This window comes from Candoia aspera, chromosome 3 (genome assembly GCF_035149785.1).
Source record: "Candoia aspera isolate rCanAsp1 chromosome 3, rCanAsp1.hap2, whole genome shotgun sequence".
Classification (NCBI taxonomy): Eukaryota; Metazoa; Chordata; class Lepidosauria; order Squamata; family Boidae; genus Candoia; species Candoia aspera.
Window position 1 is genome coordinate 143,756,275 of NC_086155.1, and position 21,330 is coordinate 143,777,604.

The following is a 21,330-nucleotide window of genomic DNA, read 5'->3' on the forward strand; positions in this document are numbered from 1 at the left end:
TAAGGTTGGGTAGCTTTCACTTCTGTTTTAGATTTAAGTGTCATTCGCTTGTAGCTTCAAACTGAAAAGTTATAATTGTATACTGATCAAGCAGCAGACAGACAAATGAACTAGGATTCTTTTCCATAGAATGACATACTTAAAAGCCAAGATTATAAATCAATTTGAAATCCTGATTTTTATTATTCCTATATAGTAAATCATGGTTTGCATAACTATAGTTTAAACAATTATGAATTAGTACTGTGGGCAAACTAGGCCAGTGTATTCAGTTACCTTGAAGCAGTAAAACCTACCAGCAAGTAAAGAAAAGGACATGACTGAGAAATAGGATAGAGTCTCATGATTTCCTGTGACAGCTCACAGCACCTTAGAAGTGTGTATTTGGAGAATTAATCATTTATTACTTTTATTATTATTTATCTAGAATAATTGTTGCTTAGGGAAATATACTCATTTTCCATACAAGAATAAGGATCTTACCTTGAAATTTTGTTTAGTTAAGCATGTTTCCTTCTAAAGCAAGGCATATTTTGTCTAGATGACACACACAGGCACCTTTGATTGTGTATCAAGTTTTACTGTACATGTATTAAAATATCAATATACATTTTCCTTAAAGACATTTATTGAATACAAAACTGTTACAATAAAAATGATTGCATGCAAAGAAAGTGGTAAAAATGATAGAGATCAATCAGTTAACAATATTTTCAGAATATAGATCTATGATCTGATTCCTCAACTACATATTAATACATTATTTAAAACCCGCAGTCATTTTAATCAATACAGTCATGGAGAAATTAGTTACACTTGACTTCACATTATGACACATATTTATTTGGCATTTGTTGGAAATTTTAACGCATGATCATCTGACTCCTTAAAGGATTTTGGTGAACAGGTACTTAATTCTGGAGTTGAATAAAAATTTCAGGAACAATTATTTGCAGAATTGAGATTTTAATTTAGAGTATCATACTAAGCAGTAGGTGCCTAAGATTGATGCATTTAAGTGTATCCTCCCGTTCACAGATTCTGAAAGTCCAAAACAAGGATGTAGATACACTAAAGAATACTAAACTATTTATTTGATACCACATAAATGATCAATACTCTACTCTGAAATCTTTATTATTACCCACCTTGGAAAAGACATTTTAGAATTCAAAATCATATTTATTTTTCCTATGTATTAGCAGTATAGGATATCACCTTAAGCCTTCAGAGCTATAATCCTCTGCACTCAGTTAAACACTGAAAAATGAGTGCAATTAAGAAATTCCTTACAAAAAACAATTGCCTTATCATTTATATGGTGGTTATACTTACTTCCTACTTAATCACAACTTGATTCATAAACACTGATACTGGTCATAAATCTTCTAAAACACATTTTCTTTTCTTTCTTAACCTGGTTTTAAGCAAAGGAATCCAAATCAAGCTTATATACAAAAGCTCTTAAAAGTACAAAAATAATATCTATCTGATTGATCATGCTTTACGACAATATCAGTTGTATACACATGCAAGGTAGTAAAACATAACAGCACTTCTAGTCAGGGCATGTGACTTGCTCCTGATAGAGAACGGGTATGTATTCAAAATAAATGTAATGCCCAATACTGCAGTATCTGACAGTCTCTGCATGTGTATGTACTAATACAACAGCTTTCATATTAATTGTTCTTTTAAAAAAATCTCTACATTACAAACACTAAAACCTACAATAGCTATGTAACTGCTTTTACAAAGAAACATGTTGTACAAAGTAAAAGCAGGGGACATGTACTGCCATGCAAAATTTATGAACTATTAAACTCATTTTTTAAAAAAGTTGGTAATCCCCATTAACACTCAGAACATTAAGTCAATAGAGTCATCTCTGACTAATACTATGTTATACCAAAGAGCAAAATAAAAGTCAGAACAAAAATAACAAAGTTTACATTTTGCTGGTATTTGTAAAATATTTAAATCCAAGGGAACAAGTCTGCAGCCTTCATTTTCTTCCCATTAGATCATGAAATGAGCTAAAAAGAAAAGAATTAAAATGTTTCATCTTCTGTATAAATTCACCTTTCTATAAACACCTTGCTCAGGCTGCAATTCTAATGTCTTACTTCGATGAAATTTCCAGAAAAATCAACAGGATTTTCAAGTAAATATTGTTAAGATTTATGCTATACTATTAGATAATCTATGGCATAAGATTAAGATGTGATTAAGCAAACATTAAAGCAAAATTACCAAGATGCAATCAATCAATTTTGAAAAATTAACAGAGATGAATAGAACTTGGACCTGGTTTCAGGAACTGAGTTTCCTAGTTGAAAGTTTTAATACTCATACTACACTTAAGATTTCTAAAATTTAAATTTCTTATATTAGAATTTGAATCTTCACATGATATCTCATTGATCAAGTATTTACCTCCGTCACTGTCTTTTTGATGAATTCTTTTCTGTCAGATAAGTCATAACTGGGATAGTTTTCATATACCTGTAACGATCAATTTAAAATATGCTTAATCAGGTGATTAGATTAGAATGAATGAAAAGAAAAAAAAAATGGAATGGACCCACTTATGGTGGGAGGACGGAAGGTTTTCTTTTAAGAACTATTTCCTTCGGTATTTTCATTAAAACTCTACTCTCAGCTATTTGCACCAAAGAAATTATGCAATAAAAATAAACAGTATTCATGTCTCCAAAACTATTAATACAAAATTGCCAAAAACTAATACTGACTTGCACCCCATTCCACAATTAATCTTTTCCAGTTCTCATCTTTATATACGGAAAAGAGAAAACTGAGCTAAATACTTACCCTGAAGGTTTATTCTCGTTTGGTTTGACAAAGGCATTTAAGAATAGATTAACGTCCCCTATAGCTTGGAAAGGCAGGGTTCATATGACCTAGATATTTATCTCTTAAGTGCTGTGCTGCTGGACTCCTTACAATTCTGTCCTATGGCTGACCCTGAGACAGTACAAAGCAAAGGAGTCCATAAAGGAACACAGAGGACTGTGACAGAAGGAAGGCAGGAAGACAGAAAGGGGGAGGCCATGTTAACATAGAATGGTATGCCAGAATTTGGGCCAGTTACTTGCTCTGTCCAATCTACCACAGGAGCGAACTGCTGCAGAGACAGAATGGAGACTTCTGTGTATTTGCTTGAGATCTCATAAAAAATAAAAAAATAAACTTTCATTTATTTTGGATACTAAATAAAAAAAATCTCAGTATGTATTACAGGGGAGCTGTGAAAGGTAGAGAAAATAATATACAAACTGATATTGAGAGTGTTAGACCAGGACTGGAAGACTCATATTTAGCATGCGGCTCCACTATGATCCTCATTAGCGACCCTGAGCCTGTCATCATACCACAGTTCACAGCCATCCTAATCTTGGTAGAATTCATGTGTTGTTAGCAAAGTAGACAAAGCACAATTACAGGCCTTTTTACCAGGCCTTTTACATTCTACTTTGTATTGCATACTGTATTTTCCTTTATGCAGGGTGGTCTGATCTGCAATAAAGTTTGATTGATTATATTTCAGCTCTTTATTGGGCTGATTTCAAGCATTAAAGGCGGGGAGGGGGGCAATGGGAAAGGAGACTTTATGTTCCTGCTGGTAATATGCAGAAAAGGCAAAAACTACAGAAATACATGCATCTTTATTCTCAGCCCTGAAATCTAAATGTATACAGTAAACAATATACAAAATAAATGTCAAATATATACCTCTTTACAAATTTGTTTCATGGTAACTTCCTCCAAATTTGCGGTAGCAAGTAGTTTCTTCACAGTTTCTTTCAATTCTTCATCTGTGGGTGGCTTTTTCAATTTTTTAATTAAAGGCTCATCATCTGAACTATCCTCAGATTCACTTTCTAAATAAAAAATATTTCATTAAAATGCAAATAACAATTAGCTCCTTTTTTCCCACCAATCAGATTTCATTTTGAATGAAACTGCAAATTAGTTTGTACTAAGGAAAGCTGCTGTACTGGGATTTTTCAGAGAGCAGCTTACAATCAGTAAACAGAGGTATCTTTTAGATTGCCTTTCTCCTGTTTTCATACCCTCCAACTTTACTATTCCTCATCGAATCATCTCCAGGTTTTTTTTCACCCAGTGTAGACAGGAAAGGATAATCAATCAAGATAATGTTTGATTTCTAATGTGGCTGATTTCTCTGAAAAACAGTTCAGAGTTTCTCTGAAAAACAGTTCATGACATAACACAGGAACAAATTCTTTTGGTATAAAAAAAAATTCAGAAGGGTTCTGGTTTCTGTTCAATAGCTTCAACAGTGAAGAAGTTTAATAAAAATTGAGTCCAGTATTTCCAACTGGCCCACCAGGACATTTCGGCTTCAGTACCAGCAGCCAGTGGAGAACATTAAAAAGCAAGTAATAGTACAAAAATATTTTGAGAAATTAAAGTTGCCTTGTTCCTCAAAACATATACACAATTTGAAATTAGTTTTTTTGTCAGCTTATAATAACTTAAGACTTTATGAGTGGTGGACTTACCTTTTTTGGAAGAGTTCTGACTCTTCTTGGTTGTACTGCTATCTGCTTTTTTGACATTAGCATTTTTTGAGCCCTTTTTGCTTTTTGAAGTTACTTTTCGTTTGGGTTTTTCTTTTTTTGTTGACTTTTTAGGTCGCTGTGAGGTAGGTAGAAAATGTATTAAAATGTACTTCAGTATTTATGACTTTTAATATACTGAACTAATGCAAATGTAATGCAAAATGTAAAACAGAAATGTAACCCATTTAAACACTGTATACCTGCTTTACCTGTCCCAAATATCTCTGGTTTGTTAGAACAGATGTTTCTATTTTTTTCAGTATGCAAAAAGATACATTATAGAGCAAGCAGAGTTGTGCCTAGAAATCTGACATAAGTAGATAATTTTGTCCTTAAAATAACAATTTGGAAAACTGTACCTGTAGTAAATACATACCTACATATAATACACCAAAGTTTATGACTGCCATTATTCAGCCAATTCTTTTAAGAATCATTTGTAACACTAATGTACCTTAAAAATGATACATTTAAGGAATTCCGGGACTTCTTCTGTAACTATCTGGTCCCACGCCATTGCCATTTAAGTAAATTACAGAGGCTAGTGTAATTCTTGCTTTAGCACAGGTTGTTTGTACTGAGGTTTTACCTCTTCTTCACTTTCTTTATCTTCTTCAGATGATTCGTCTTTCTCCTTCTTTTCATCTTCCTCACTACTAGATTCATCTGTCAGGATTTCAGGACATTTGGTTCGTTTGGCTTTCCGTGCTGTTCCAGAGCTACTACGTTCTTTTTTACCACCTTTGTTGGGTGTTTTCTTGGATTTTGGTAATGGCTATTAAATATTGAAAAGGAAGTAATTCTTTAAAAAATAACCAAAGTAGTTTTATAATCTATACCTACCACAGGAAATGCTCTAACTTAACTAACCTTGATGACTGTTCCTACTGTAAAAATTGTTGGGAAAATGGTTTTATAGGATTATAGGTTTCCTTTAAATGAATCAACACTTTATGGCTTTCTGAATTGTTTTTGTGTTAATTTTCACTTTCAGGTATGTATTTTGTGTTTTCATTTTTTTATTCTCACTTTATTTTTGCTTTTCTGTGTTAGCCTCTTAATTCTTTTTGCACTGAAATGCAATACATGCATTTTTAAAAGACAATAATAGAACTGAATATGAATTTAGCCCCAATTCAGACTAAGTACTTAAGTTACATATCTGTGATCTTTTTGATACATTTTTGAGAGGTGCTCTGTATGAGGACAGTAACTCCCAGAAAGTCAGATCCATAGGATTCAGCAGAAAATTCTAGAAAGCAGAGTTGAAGGATTCCTATTCCCTCATTGAAGAGGGTTATTTCTTTTTGATTTGCATTCAGTCATCAGTCTCATGGACTCTGGTGATCTGAGATACTAATTTTCTATTATTTGTAGCAGATTAGGGAAAATTGAAGAAGCAAGAAGAATAGTTTTAAGAATTTAACATTATTACAGAGCAAGAATAATGCTGTTCTTAAAATTTCTCCATGAACTCTAGTTTTGTTCTAATTGGCTACTTCTATTTGCATCTATTTTCTGATTTAAAAAAGGAAAAAAAATAACGTAATAGTTCAAATATAGGCCTTGCTAAACCTGTTTTTTTAAAATTTTCAAGGCATGTTAGTACAACTCTAAAAACTTCACAGGCCTGCAATATTTTACTCTGTATTTCTTCCCACTGACCCCTACTACTATAGCTTATCAGTTTGCTGCATATGCTTTCAGAAAATGTGACTCTATAATGTCCCAAGCAAACAATCATTAAAATGGTTTCAAATAATAGACTTCCATTAATTTTAATAGAATCATGAAGTGCACACTCACAACCCATTCAGATAAGCATTTGTGGATGTGAAACAACCACTGAAAGTAACATTTATTTAATAACCTTACTGAGGCTAAAAGGGCATTTGATTTGGTGTTGAGAGTTACTATAGGTAAACTTTAATATCAATATCATCTCAAATATCTCACCTGTATAACTGTGTCCTAAGCCATGGCACATGGGTATGCATGAAATAAGTAAAGCATTAGTGTAATTTTGTGCTAACAGCAAGGCTCATGAGGAACAGCTGTAAAAAACCAAGCACAACATCCTGTCTTTTTTGTTATAGGGAACAATGCTAACATGTTCAAATTATGCCCCAAACCCCATTTTAGTTTAGATTAACACAATGATCTAAGCATAGCTCTATGTCTTATCTCACCTTGCCTGAAGGTTTCGGATGCATTAGGAAGTTTAAGATTCTTGCTACCAGTTCACTGTTAACTCCTGATCTTTCCAAATCAAGAACTTCACATATGCTTTTTAGCATTGCATTTCTGTATCTGTAGAGAAACATACTTTATTAAACATGATTTATAAATATGTACTAAATATGTAATACAAATAGACAAGTATGTATTAAATACAGGTAATATAAATGGGAATATATAGATATATATATTTGATACAACCTAAGCCCACAAAATTAACCTTATCAAAAATTCTGAAGTACTTAAGAATTAACATTTTAAACACATAGTATTTAAGCATGACCTAGGTAGATGTATGTATTTAAAATGCAAACGCTTCCAATGTTCTTTCAAACTTTAATCAATGCCCCCATCAGTGTTGCCAATCATAATTTTGCAAATAGATAACTAAATTAATATGTATTTTATACTTCCCTTTTGGCCTCCACACAACATATCCAAATGACTCACAAGAATCAAGTATTTTTAAAATTAAGTACTAAAAACCAATTCAAATACTTAACAATTGTTCTGATTGTTACATGGCCCTATATATGAAATGAAGTCGCACAAAATCTTCTGATAACTAAAAATATTAATACCAATAGGAACTTGAAAACTATGGAAGATCTTACAGTTAATGCAAATAAATAGTGAAAAAAATAAAATTTGATAGTAGAGGAACTTGAATATTCCCTCCAAAATAAAGATATGTCTTTCATCAAATCCCTAAATACAAACATGATTATACTGCTAAATTCCAAAAGTTTCCAAAGACAGTGCAAAGGGAACTAATATGTTCACTTCTGACTGGATTGCATTTCAAATTTATGTATGTGAAAGCTTACAGTATTTTATTCAATAAAACGTTATACCCAAAACTACATTGCTGTAAACAGTATCAGCAACAATTTAATGCCATTTAACTTCTTAAACATAAGCTATGTTTGAGTATAATGTCAAATTATATAAAATTACATTCACAGATATGATTTGAAATACTTGTACACTGAAGTTACTAACTGAATTTTGTCCTGGGAATGCACACTGGGATCCAAGTATTTTGAACATTAATTATATTGTTTAATCATGCTAAAGTCTCACTTTTTCAGCATTTCTTCCTTTTTCTTGTACTGATCACTTCCTTTTTCAAATGGAAAGCCACTGAACTGTCCTACATTCTTTTTCAGCGAAGCAACCTAGAAAATAATACGATCAATATAAAACAGCTTGCAATGTTCTTTACTTTATGTAATTGCCAAAATATCAAAAGATGAGTACAAAAGTATAGCCTTAAAGTCAGACTGCAAAGCTGCCATGTCAGCTTTGATTCAGTTCTAAGTCTATAACAAGACAAATGTTTAGCATTTCCCAATCAGAAAAAAAAACAACCCAGGAACACTTTGCCTTAGTACTGATGTGAGGAATCTGCTACATATTACACATAGTAGTATCTCTGAGTAACATAAGGTATATTAAACATAATGGATAGTTGGAATGTTATTACATGTGTGGGAACTGTTCGCTACAATAAACATATTACTCTGGTAATACAATTCATGAAGCAATTTTATATTTATTCATTAACAGAATTTCTATCAGCCCCAGTCTAATTATTGTAGACAGTATAATAATTATGGAAGACATCTGTACCTATGCCTAAAAATAATAGAATCATAATATGTAGCTTAAAAGTAAAGGTAAAGGTTTCCCTTGACGTAAAGTCCAGTCGAATCCGACTCTAGGGGGCGGTGCTCATCTCCGTTTCTAAGCCTTGGAGCCGGCGTTGTCATAGACACTTCCGGGTCATGTGGCCAGCATGACGACTCGGAACGCCGTTACCTTCCCGCCGAAGCGGTACCTATTGATCTACTCACATTTGCATGTTTTCGAACTGCTAGGTGAGCAGGAGCTGGGATTAACAACGGGAGCTCACCCCGCCGCGTGGTTTCGAACCGCCGACCTTCCGATCGACAGCTCAGCGGTTTAACCCGCAGCGCCACCACGTCCCCACCAATATGTAGCTTAGATACCTTAAATATATTAATAGTGGGCAACATTTTTAGCCTAGAAGACAACATCCAATGCTATGGGGGTGGGGGTCTGCAGCTGTCCCCCACCAAGCATTTTCAATGGAGACTGCTTTCCTGCTGTTTTTAGTAGCAGAGAAATAACCATCTTAAAAATTCTAAGTTTGTTGGTACTGGCAGGAGACTTTTCTATGATACAGATAGTCCTTGCTTAACGGCCAGTCACTTAATGACTGTTCAAAGTTACAACAGCCTTGGAAAGGGTGCTTTACAGCTCATAAAGCACTTCCAGCCATCGTGAAATGTCAGGCCAACCCCCCCTCCATGGTCACGTGACTGCATTTCAGGTGCTTGGCAACCAGGTCACATTTACAACCAGTTGCCAAGAGCCCCGCGATCCTGTGATCACCATTTGCAATCTTCTCTGCTGGCTTCCCCAGAAAGTCAATGGGGAAGCCAGCAGGGAAGGTTGCAAGTGGAAGGGACAGAGGGGAGGGGAAATTCTTCAGCAGGCTGAAGGAACGGAGCTCAAATCCTTAAGATTTCTGCTTTGTACCAGCAGCCCCATGAAGGATTTCCCGTTCGTGCATGGTGGGGAGGGGAAACCCTTCAGCAGGCTGAAGGAATGGAGCTCAAATCCTGAAGATTTCTGCTTTATTCCAGGCTTCCGATGGGAACGGCATTCTGAGTGGCTGTGCCCACTGTTTCTGTGGGAGGAGCAGGAAGCGAGGTGGCTTTTTTTCGGGCTCAGGCAGGCTTTCCTGAAGCACAGAACCATTTTCTGGATCAAGGAGAACTCACGGAATCATCCCATTTGTCCTCTGGAATAGCGGCTTGCAGCCAGATCACAAACAGCGTTTTGCAGTTGATGGTAAGAGCTCCTGGGAGGCGGGGACGTCATAATTTCCAAGCTGCACTGTAGTGTTAAAGGGACACTAAGAACGGCCACCCCATTTCTAAATCACCAATTTGCATTTTTTTTCTAAGTATATGTACCCCAAGAGAGGCTTTTTATAGCGAGGAGAAGCCAGCCCTCTGAGCGCTTAATGTTATTTTTGGGATTAAAGTTTTTTTTTTTTTTTTAAGTTTTGGATTTTCATTTTCCTTCTAAGGGAAATTCTAAAGACTGAGAGTAAGCAATTGTCTGTTATTGCTTTTGTGTTAAATTTTAAGATATTGGTGTTTTCCTGCACATTGAATCGGCTGATTTGAACCTTCAGCTTTCTGTTCACTTTCCCTTGAGAATTCACTCTCACGTCACGTAAACAATGTTGGAATATCTTTGACTTTCACTGATTGAGCTCTTAGGGGGCGCCATAATCTACTGTGTGAGATGTGGAGGAATTCAAACTGATACTTTCTGACCTTCACCGGGATCTTAAACAGATTTCTTCTGACATCTGTCAAGCCTTTATGCAAGACATCCAGGACATTGTGGAAAATATGAGCTCTAAAATGTGCCATCAGGTTGAGGATGTGAAGAATGAAATTGAAGAATTTAAGAGTGACAGAAAGGTTTTTTTTAAGACTGAGATCTTTATTGAGATGCTGGCTGAAGATTGGATAATGGAGTTGGAGAAATCTGGGGGAGAGAGTGATCTGCAAGTCATAAATAGGGTCGATCTCCTGGTGGAATGCCATGAAAAGAACCTGGAATTTTTGAGGGGGGCAGCCGGGCTGTTTGATTTTCTTAAGAAGAAAGCCCTGTGCATATCTTGGGAACATGTAACTCTGGATTATTTTGAAGTGGGATAACGGTTGAAGAACGTTCATTTGCTTTCCTTTAAGGATTTGATGTTATTTGCTTTAAAGATTTGGATTCACTGTTTTGAATATTGAGATTATTATAATTGTTGTAGTATTAAGTATAATAGCAGACAATTTATGTGCTTTTTAATTTGTATAGAATAGTGGTAGGAGGGAATAATTAAATATGTTTTGGAGGGGAGAAAGATGTTTAAGAGGTTTACATGAATTTTATTTTTTCTTCATTTTAATATAAGGGGGAAGAGCAACTGTACTCTGTGATTTTTATTATGTGTTAAAGTGGAATGACCTATAGAAATAATGTGGTGTTTGGTTTAATATAGAGTCGGAAGCCACATCTCTCTCTGTAAAAACTTTTCTTCATTTGTGTTTCTGCCCTTTTTTAGTTTTTTTTCTCTTTCTTTGTAGTTTTTTGTAGTTTTTATTCTTTTCTTGAAATTTAATAAAATTTATTATAAAAAAAAGATTTCCGCTTTATTCCAGTAGCCCCACAAAGGATTTCCCCTCCATGCACGGAGAGGAGGGGAAATCCTTTGGCAAGCAACTCTTTTGCTCCATCTGCTTAACATCCCGGGAGATTGCTTAACAACCACAACCAGGAGTGCTGGGATTGTGGCCTTCGAGTGAAGCAGTCATGTGGAAATCTCACTTAACAACTAATCCACTCAACAGCTGAGATTCCAGTCACAATTGTGGTCATTAATCAAGGACTACCTGTAGACTACAGAAAGGCCATCAGGAAATGTAATGAACCCTGTAGGTTTCCTACCCATACCAATCTTTATGTAGCCAAAGTGGGACAAGAGAGTAATATCAGTGCACACATACTAAAGAAAGAACCTTGGAAAAGAAAAATAAAGGGAAAAGTACTCCCACAACCAAATATGATCTGAACAGGATGATAGCCACAAAAGACGGTGCCTGTATTTAACTATTTTGGCAGAGGATAAGGTTAGCTAGCCTACTCACTAGGCACATTCACTGCTATATTTTGCTCTAAGTACCATTTGCAAAAATCTCAAAACAATCTCAAACCTAAATAATAATAATAAAAAAGACTTGGGAAATGAACAAAACCTGAATTGTATTTTGAACTACCAACACTAGGAGATCCCACATTTATCAACAGGACAATTAACAACAGAAAAATATCTATTCTAAATCCTAGAGACAAGGCTTCAAAGGAATCTATAACCAATTTTATGTGGCCATAGGTATGTGGACTTACTTTTCTTGAGTAGACATTTTTCCACAATTACTACTTGTTTTGGAAATGGAAGGAAACTGGGATCAAATAACCAAAGGAAGAACCATATAATCCTAAGAAGCATAGATAAAATATGTGCCTCACCAGAAAGAGGCTCACCTGGTGTTTACTAGGACCAGGGCCTTTTTGGCAATGCCTCCAATACTCTGGAATTCCTTCCCCTTAACAGTCTGCTTCTTCTGTGGTGTGTTTAAACAAAATCTGAGGAATTTACTCTTATACCCTAGCATTTCCCTTGTAGAAGACTTGTTTTCAATTTGCTTTTAAGCCTGATGCCCTGTTTTTATGCAATAGGTTTAACTATTTATGGTTCTGTTATTTTGTTTACATTGTTTATTATATTTTTAATTTTGAATGTGATTGGTATTTATTGGATTATATTGCAAATTGCCATGGGCTTCCTTTGGTGGGATCACGCAGTATATAAATATGTTCAATTCAGGAAATTTTGCAATTATATGAAACAGTTTAAAACAGTTTGAATGAAAAGAGTGTTATGAGATTTCTTACCGTGCCTGGCCTGTTGTAAAGAAGTTTATGCAAATTTCGAAGTTCATCAGTTTTCTTCTTGCTTAAAAAGTACTGTATTCTTTCAATTTCACAAAGTTTTTGACCCTTTCCTGAAAAGGCAAGTATTATGTTATAGTAATCAAACAAAGGTACTTAATCACTTTTTTGTCATTCTTTTATTTGCATTTAACCAAAGGCCATCACCATATAAAGGGTAAAGAATAATTAAACATTCAACTCACTCTCATAATTTATTATGGTTAGACCAGTACAACTGGTTCATTTAACAACTAAGACTCCTAAGTTTGCTAAGAACAACCAATGGAGTTACCTTGCACACTGGACAAACAATGCAAACTTGTAATAACATTTGGAGAACAGCCTCTTAAAAGTTCAACAGGATTTATTGCAATGCTGCTTCAAAATAAACATTAAAGATGTCTCAAATACCTATATATAGGATAGTTTAGAAATTACAAATATCATCTTCTATATAATATACACAAAGGTTTTCTCTTTAATTTAGCATTTGTTTAACTTCAGACAAAGAAATTCATAATTAATATACAAAATAAATAGCTTGCCTGGTGTAATTGTAAAAGGTTCCTTCTGTAATGATGACACCTGCATTGTCAACCTTTCTACTTTTTTCTTCTCTCTCTTTCCTTCAACAATGAGGCTCTTTTCTGAAAGACAAATGATACTTTCATGCAGTTAGGAAAGTTGTTGAAATTACTACATGGGAGAAACAAAAATAAAGTGTCCTGTAGACTTACGAGTATATGTGTCATTTGGAAAAGCATTCTGATGACACCTAAAATACTGGCAAATTAGGGCCAGATGCATCAATGATCAAATAATTTAGCAGTTGATCTACTCCTATAATGCCAGTAGAATTTTATAGGTTATCTCCTATCAAGCACTTTCAATACACTTTGAAATTTAAGGACCCTGAAAATATGGTACAATCTGTATGATGTTATGTTAACCAAGTAACAGGTCCTCTGGTTGTCTGTTTGCATTCTGCACCATAGAATGAATCTAGTGAGTCTACTAATTCTCTTGTCAGCCCGAGAACCATGCAATAAATAAATGAAAATCAAGTATCTGAATCTCTCTGCATGATTCAGTGTCGGCATTATACATATATAGAAAATAATTATTGTAGTTTAAAATCAAATGCTGATTTCTATGTGTTCTGATGCTTGAAATCTTCAAAACATAGGTTAAAAATACTGTCCCTCATAATAAAGTTTTGAACTGAAGTTGTAATTTAAAGTAGGAAACCTGAAAAAGGGAAGCTGGGTTTTCTAGTGAAAATATAAGTAGGCATTTAAAAATAATATTATACTTGCATAACTACTAACATACAAATAATTTCCAGGCCTTAGAAGTAATTGAAATTTGAGTTGGAACAATTCTATAGAGATAAAACTCTCTATTTTTTATTTGTCTTGATACTTTTCATATTTTTTTTTCTATACCTCAAGTATATTTATACTTTCTTCACAGTTGCCTGTAAATTAGAAAGTGCATTGTTTGGTTTCTGGGGACCAAAGGTATTGGTAGGTAGATGCAACCCCAACAGATGAATCTTTAATCATAAATAGACTAGCAAGGATTTAGTGAGTACTGTATACAAATATGAAATATTGACTATACATTCAGAGGATTTTTTTTTAGTTCGTGGACATAAAGCAAATAGCAACAAAATATTTTCTCAATACATTATATACAGTATTGATTTGCTCTTCATTTTTCTTAAGCATGGCAACTGAACATACTTAATAGAGAATGTTTTAAATTAAATCTCTGGAAATGAAAATATTACCGTCTAATATGTCTGACATTCAGCTATAGGCAGTCCTCACTTAACGACTACAATAGGGACTGAAATTTCAGTTGCTAAGCAATGTGGTCATTAAGCGAGGCACCATGTGACCAGACCTGATTTTACGACCATTTTGTGGTGGTTGTAAAGTGAGTCACTATGGTTGTAAAGATCCTGAAGAATCTGTATAATGACCAAGTAGCAACAGTAAGAACAGACCACGGAACAACGGACTGGTTTAAGATTGGGAAAGGAGTACGGCAGGGCTGTATACTCTCACCCTACCTATTCAACTTGTATGCAGAACACATCATGCGACAAGCTGGCCTTGAAGAATCCAAGGCTGGAGTTAAAATTGCTGGAAGAAACATTAACAATCTCAGATATGCAGATGATACCACTTTGATGGCTGAAAGCGAAGAGGAACTGAGGAGCCTTATGATGAAGGTGAAAGAAGAAAGTGCAAAAGCTGGTTTGCAGCTAAACCTCAAAAAAACCAAGATTATGGCAACCAGCTTGATTGATAACTGGCAAAGAGAGGGAGAAAATGTAGAAGCAGTGAAAGACTTTGTATTCCTAGGTGCGAAGATTACTGCAGATACTGACTGCAGTCAGGAAATCAGAAGACGCTTAATCCTTGGGAGAAGAGCAATGACAAATCTCGATAAAATAGTTAAGAGCAGAGACATCACACTGACAACAAAGGTCCGCATCGTTAAAGCAATGGTGTTCCCCGTAGTAACATATGGCTGCGAGAGCTGGACCATAAGGAAGGCTGAGAGAAGGAAGATAGATGCTTTTGAACTGTGGTGTTGGAGGAAAATTCTGAGAGTGCCTTGGACTGCAAGAAGATCAAACCAGTCCATCCTCCAGGAAATAAAGCCAGACTGCTCACTTGAGGGAATGGTATTAAAGGCAAAACTGAAATACTTTGGCCACATAATGAGAAGACAGGACACCCTGGAGAAGATGCTGATGCTAGGGAGAATGGAAGGCAAAAGGAAGAGGGGCCGGCCAAGGGCAAGGTGGATGGATGATATTCTAGAGTTGACGGACTCGTCCCTGGGGGAGCTGGGGAAGTTGACGACTGACAGGAAGCTCTGGCGTGGGCTGGTCCATGAAGTCACGAAGAGTCGGAAGCGACTAAACGAATAAACAACAACATGGTTGTAAAACGAATCAATTGTTTCTAATTGATTTTTTGGGTCAGAAACTGGCTGGGAAGGTCGCAAATCGCGATCCCTTGACTGTGGGATGCTACAAACGGTTGTAAATGCAAGCCGGTTACTGTGCACCCAAATTGCGATCATGTGACTGCGGGGGTGGTGCGATGGTCATAAGCAACTTTTTTAGCTCTGTTGTATCTCTGAACTGTTGTTAAACAAACAGTCATTAAGTGAGGACTACCTGTGTTTACATAAATACTGTAGTTCAAAGAAAGGAACTAAAGTTACTAGAGGCTTAAAGCAAAGCTCCTCAACTTTTTGGTGCCATGATCTGCTAGCCTTTTCCATAAATAGAACTGTCATAACACAGTGACATGGTTCACGCTGTGCCTGGACAAGCACAGATAATAGGAGCCTGATCAGAGTTCAATCTGACAACTTCATTCAGGGAAAGTGGGGTTGCATGTGTTCATTTATTATTTAGTATGGAACAGCCAATATAGGCTGCTTCCTTTTCCTGTTTCTGGGGAAACTTTTTGGTGCCTAGGCCCAGAAGCCCCTCTGGAGGAATGTAAGCCAGCGGGACAACCTTCTCCACCATCTTAGAGGTCACTCCCATACAGACAAGCAATCTTAAGGCAGCATCAGAGGCAGGCCTCGTGCCTGAACTGAGATAGATGACTTGGTGAACCTTGCACGGTACACTGGCAGGCTGGCAGGGATGGTACAGAACTCTTCCCCAGCACAAGACAGTTCTACCCAGGTAGCCTGTCTCCACATTTGGGCAGTATAAGTACTGGGCATGCCAGTACCTGTTGGAGCGGGACAGTAACTTAGAAACAGGAAGGGGAGAGGCTAGTGCTGCACTGGGGCCCCTCATTCAGGGGCAGCTCCTGGGTAATGGGCAAAGAGCCTTGGTAGGAGAACTCTGCAGAAAAGATAGCAACTTTTTTCCCTTGGTCCTATGGCAGATCTACAGGTACCAACAGTGAAACGAGACTGGTGGAGCTTGTACCAGGAGTGCATTTTTGTTCCTCTTCTGTGAGCAGAAATGTTATTCTGCCCTCCTTCACACTGGGAGGTACACTCCCTTTCAGCCAAATCTGGTGGGGTTCACTGAGACATGCTGTTACTGCTTCTCTTCTCTATCTCCTGTCTGAAAGTAGCCATTCTCTTTGTGCAAGCTTGGCTTGTAAACGCACAGCTTTATCAATGCCAAACCGTGCTTCCACTGTGTCTGGACAAAGAGTGAGCATGATCCCCCACCTTTTAAATTTGCTTATGATTCCCGAGAGTCACATCCAAAATTTGAGATCCCCCAGCTTAATATACAGTGAACAGAAAGTAAAAGTAAAAAGTATATTTCTTCATTGATCTCTATAATTTACAATGAACTCCATTCTGGAGAGTTTCTACTTGAAAGTGACAAGGAGCCAGAAGGGGATGGGGCCTGAAAATAGCTTGCTGCATTAACAGCATTTTGAATCTCAGTTTAGAATAGATTCCACCCACCTTTTTCCTCCTCCTCCTCTTCCTCCTCTTCCTCGCTATTTTCAGCTTTGTTTTCAGTTCGTGGGTCTCTTTTTTCCATTTGTTCCGTAGATAGTAAATCATCTTTTCCAGAAACTGAAGACATATTTGCTTTCTTTCTGCATGGAAGACATATGGGAAAATGTCAACATGATTAGTATGAAGTATTTTATTATTACTACTAGTACTGAGACTTTCAACACAAAGCTGTAGTGTTGCATCTTTTAGCACAAAGGTTCATACAATGTGCATAGTCAAAACTGGTTTATTTTTGGCTTAGAGTGATATGTGAGTCTACCCATTACTGTTTAATGTTATGCACGAACTAGGTCACTTATATTTGTTCCACAAACAGTGATTAAAAAGTCCTGCTTTTAAATCCTTCATTGCATAAGCTCAATTACTTTCTTTCAAATTTTCTTATAGCACAAGAAGCAGTTCTTCTTAACAGCAGATATAAGTGTTTGTTTGCTATCTTGGCTATTAAATGCAGCCCAAAATATCATGTGAATATTTTGCTATAGATTCAACACTATCTATCTGATATGGTAGATTAAATCATATAGCTAATAAACATGCTGATAAAGAGTAACTACTTGTAAATAAAATAGATAGATGGTTTATTGATTAGTCTTACAACCATATAGGTAAAAGAAAACACAACAATAAAATACGTATGTGCTAACTACAAAGAATCAACCTTCAGATAAATACATTGCCTTTACATGATACCCTGATCTGTTCAATATAACAGATTCTTAGCTAAACTGCCTGGTCTATAAAATTAGTAAATCTGCTAACAATGTGTATGTTAGAGCCTAGGAGAAAATAGGACAATCTGCAATTCAGGTCCCAGTGGGCTATTCTTTCAAGTAGGGGTTTTAAATATCTAAGCCTAAAAGGGGCATACAGTTGTCAATCAAACAAAACATGAGCAGTATCTTCGATGGCTGGGGCACTGCAAATACACGTCCTCTCATACGACAAGTATGGAAGCATCCATATTTGGCCATGGAATCCAACAACTCAAATCTTGTTCTAGAATAGGCCCTTCTGTAAATAAATAAAATCCTATGTTCTACAGTAAACACACTAAAGCGTAGACAAATGTATTCAAAATAAACAATAAGCTTTGCATAATTTTTAGCATGGTTGGGAGTTTATTATTATATCCTGATTCTAAAGATTTCTAGTTACTTAAATAGAAAATAATTGGACAAGATGACTCCTACACATGAAAGGAAATTAATCCACGTTAACTTAGAAAACTATTAAGTTCCTTTCCAGAAAATTAATTCAGGAGAGTTTTTGCTTTCTATAAGCAAGTCAACAGTTTTATAGTAGACCACCTGGTTCTTTGCAAAAATATTCTGACCCAAACAGACCATGGTCTTACCCATAAAAAAATGGGTACTCTTTGGATCACTCAACACATACTTTAAAAAGGTACTCAGTATGTATCTGCGTGGTAAGTTTCATAGAGGGACAGACAGAATTCCTAATAGAATGCTTATACTGAAATTAGCCAATTCTTGGCTTTGTTAATATACCAATAACATGGACATCCACAAGCAAGAAAACTAAATTAGACTCCTCCATGTGCATTTATCAAAAACTGATAGTCAAGAGGGATACTGCTTCACAGTGATGATAGCTTTATGTTCCTTGAATGTATTTATCCCCTTCTGAAACTGAGTTGGTGAATAGCTTTAACTGTGTTGCATAAAGAAGTAGTTACTTTGGATAAGGCAATACAACTCAACTTAAACTACCAGTATGATTACTGAGATAATAAAATACAATGCACACCATGAAATCCATCCCAAGCTGCTTGAAATAAGGGCAGGGAAGCTTTCCTTAAAATGCTAAATAATGAACTCCGATGCTTCATTCTGTGTCTGATTTTCACATTTATATGTTTTCTTCACTGAAGTAGGCAATTCTTGCTATCTCTGCAGATATAAACACACTATTTTAAGAGGCTACTTCATGTAGCTGGTGGAGCAAGTGTGCAGCAGTTGTATTTGTGCAACATGCTTAGTAATGGATAACTGGATCATTTATGGAATTAATCCAATCATCTGGTCTTGTGCAATACACCATACCATAAACTAACCACACCAGTATATTTCTCAGGCTAAAATAGTTAGCTGTTTTTTGATGTAGAGTCGATGTTTGTCAGATTGTCAGCTCATTGCAACAAAATATCTTTCCAGAACAACAAAAAGGAGTTTGAACGCTTCTGGGTGGCACTGAACTTTTTTTCAGGATGGATGTTTTAACTTGTAGCAGATATGTAGCAAATTCTCTGCTAGCTGGGAGGTGGTTAATACTTGGAGGGAGGGTGTTCAGAAATCACCAGGCTATAAGTCTGAGTGGGAAGTCGAAAAAAACACTCCCACCTCCCCCTCAAAAGTAATTGCAAACCCCTGAAACTCATGAAAGCCGGTTGGATGAGTTTGGGCCAGTCCGTCTTTCTCACCCCAACCTACCTCACAGAGTTGTTGTGGGGAAAATAGGAGGTAGAAGCATTAAGTCTGTTCGCCTGAGTTTTATATGAAAAGGCGGGATAAAAATGTATAACAACAACAACAAGACAACTGCGGCCAAGCAATTACACGGAGGAGGAGGAGGAGGAAGAGTAATGCGGCCAAGGCATTACATGGACGTTTCCACGCGTCCCCAAGAGGCGAGCTGATCAGGAAGGTGCCTCCCTCACATCAAAATCTATTCCATTTACTACCACTGCTTGCTTAAGGATCATAGGTACATGGAGCGCCGAAGGTCAGAGCACAGACCCCCAAGCAGCTGGCGAGGACTGTGACAAGCAGCAGAATTCCGGCGGGAAACAGCTCGAGCGGCGGAAGACGTCAGGCCTCGCGCCGGCCGGAGTCGAAGTCCACTCCGAGGGGAGTAGGGAAGAGAGGCGCTGTGAGACTCTTCTCTTTCCTGACGGTTCTCTGGGGCACCCCGCTAGGCCCCAGGCCGGGCTTCGGACACTAACACCATCCCTCCGTCAGGCCTGTTACAAGCATCTTCTTTTCGGCCGTTATCACAAGAACACCGAAACACCCACCTCGTCGGCGACAGATTCCTCGGGGTGCTTCTAAGAAAATAGGCCCGGCAGCGACGGAGGCGGCCCAGACGGCGACAAAACAAAACCCTTCAAGAGAAGATCCGCGGCTAACAGAAGAGGGGTGGGGCTACGCGTGACCTTGGCGTTACTCCCTTCCTCGCAGAAAATCAACAACGTTTCAAAATGGCGGGTTGTCAAAGGGGAAGAAGGAAGCGGGAAAGTGCTGGCCAATAGATTCCCATGACGTAGACCGAACGAGGCGGGGCTGGAAAGTGATGGGCAGGAGCCTTGAGAGCAAGTCAAAGATATTAATTTGTAGGAAGGTATGCGGAGCATGCGCAGAGCCGGAAGGATGTCTGAGCGGGGTTCGGTTCTGCGCGAGACCTCTTGGAGTTGCCCGCGTGTTTTCTTTCCCTAGCTGCAAGGGGGAAGCTGCGCCCCCTTTCAAATCCAGAGGGGGGGGCAGCTTATCATTTCTTCAGGAGTCATCTTCTTCTCTAAACTCAGCGGGGGATTACGTGATTCATGAATTTACCCGAAATAAGTGTAATCTTTATTCAATATGTGCCCTGGTTTTTCTATTGTATTAACCATAGCTTATTGAATAAGGTGCAATTGCCTGCGTTTACAGTAGACCCCAAGCAAATGAGACACATTTTGTATTAGGGATATTTTATTTATTTAAAGGATTTAGAAGGCTGCCCAACAATTTATTATTCTGGGTGGCATATTGAACTAAAGGCACAACTAAGTCAAGATACAACAAACACTCCCTAACAGAACAGGCTTGCATCCTGGCCATCTGCACCTTAGCAGGGAGGTTGTTTCAAAGGACAGGTGTATCTCCTAAGTCCCATAAGATGACACTGCCTCCTAGAAGAGGCCTAGAGCATGCCCATGTTCTGTGACCTAGGGGAATGAGCAGAAATTTATTTATTTACAGGACTTATATGGCTGCCTATCTCATACAGTGACTCTAGGCGGCTTACAACAATCCATAAAAACATAGTTGAAAACAAAAGTACCCTTTCAGACCAAACATCCTCACAGCTCAACTCCATTCCTAGCCCAATGCTTGGGGGAAGAGCCAGGTCCTCATGGCCCTCCAGAAGGCTAAAGGGGTAGGGATCCCTCAGATCTCAGGTGGGAGGCTGTTCTAAAGGGCTGGGGCAGTCACTGAGAAGGTGCACCTCTGAGATCCCATCAGGTGGCAATATTTAAGGGAGGGGACCTGGAGCATGCCCACCCTATCTAATCTAGTAGGCTAGGCGGAATCCCTCAGGGAGACGTGGTCCTGTGGGTAACATGGCCCTGCGCCATTCAGGGCTT

General features: G+C 37.3%; 1 protein-coding gene across 2 annotated transcripts; it reads right to left on the minus strand.

Moving 5' to 3' along the window:
- Positions 1-559: 559 nt before the first annotated feature.
- On the minus strand, positions 560-20,211 carry DEK (DEK proto-oncogene). 2 transcript variants are annotated; one of them, XM_063298952.1, is made up of 10 exons: positions 20,002-20,211; positions 16,908-17,044; positions 12,983-13,084; positions 12,399-12,508; positions 7,929-8,023; positions 6,797-6,917; positions 5,197-5,382; positions 4,548-4,683; positions 3,754-3,902; positions 2,425-2,505 (listed from the first exon to the last, which is right to left on the minus strand). In XM_063298952.1, the coding sequence occupies exons 2-10, from the start codon at positions 17,029-17,031 to the stop codon at positions 2,425-2,427; spliced, it is 1,104 nt and encodes a 367-aa protein (XP_063155022.1). In that variant the 5' UTR covers positions 17,032-17,044; positions 20,002-20,211. The 2 variants fall into 2 exon arrangements, with proteins under 2 accessions (XP_063155021.1, XP_063155022.1); XM_063298951.1 differs by lacking the exons at positions 16,908-17,044; positions 20,002-20,211 and adding an exon at positions 560-2,036 and having other exon boundaries at positions 2,437-2,505; positions 12,983-13,183.
- Between the last annotated feature and the right edge of the window lie 1,119 nt (positions 20,212-21,330).

What these genes read in the sequence shown, in the direction of transcription:
- DEK (XM_063298952.1), bottom strand. Translation starts at nt 17,031, where the DNA reads ATGTCTTCAGTTTCTGGAAAAGATGATTTACTATCTACGGAACAAATG. An exon ending in AAGGAAGAAATGCTGAAAAA is followed by an intron (nt 6,918 to 7,928) that starts GTGAGACTTTAG and finishes GTTTCTCTACAG; the next exon opens with ATACAGAAATGCAATGCTAA. An exon ending in TGAAACAAATTTGTAAAGAG is followed by an intron (nt 2,506 to 3,753) that starts GTATATATTTGA and finishes TGATCGTTACAG; the next exon opens with GTATATGAAAACTATCCCAG.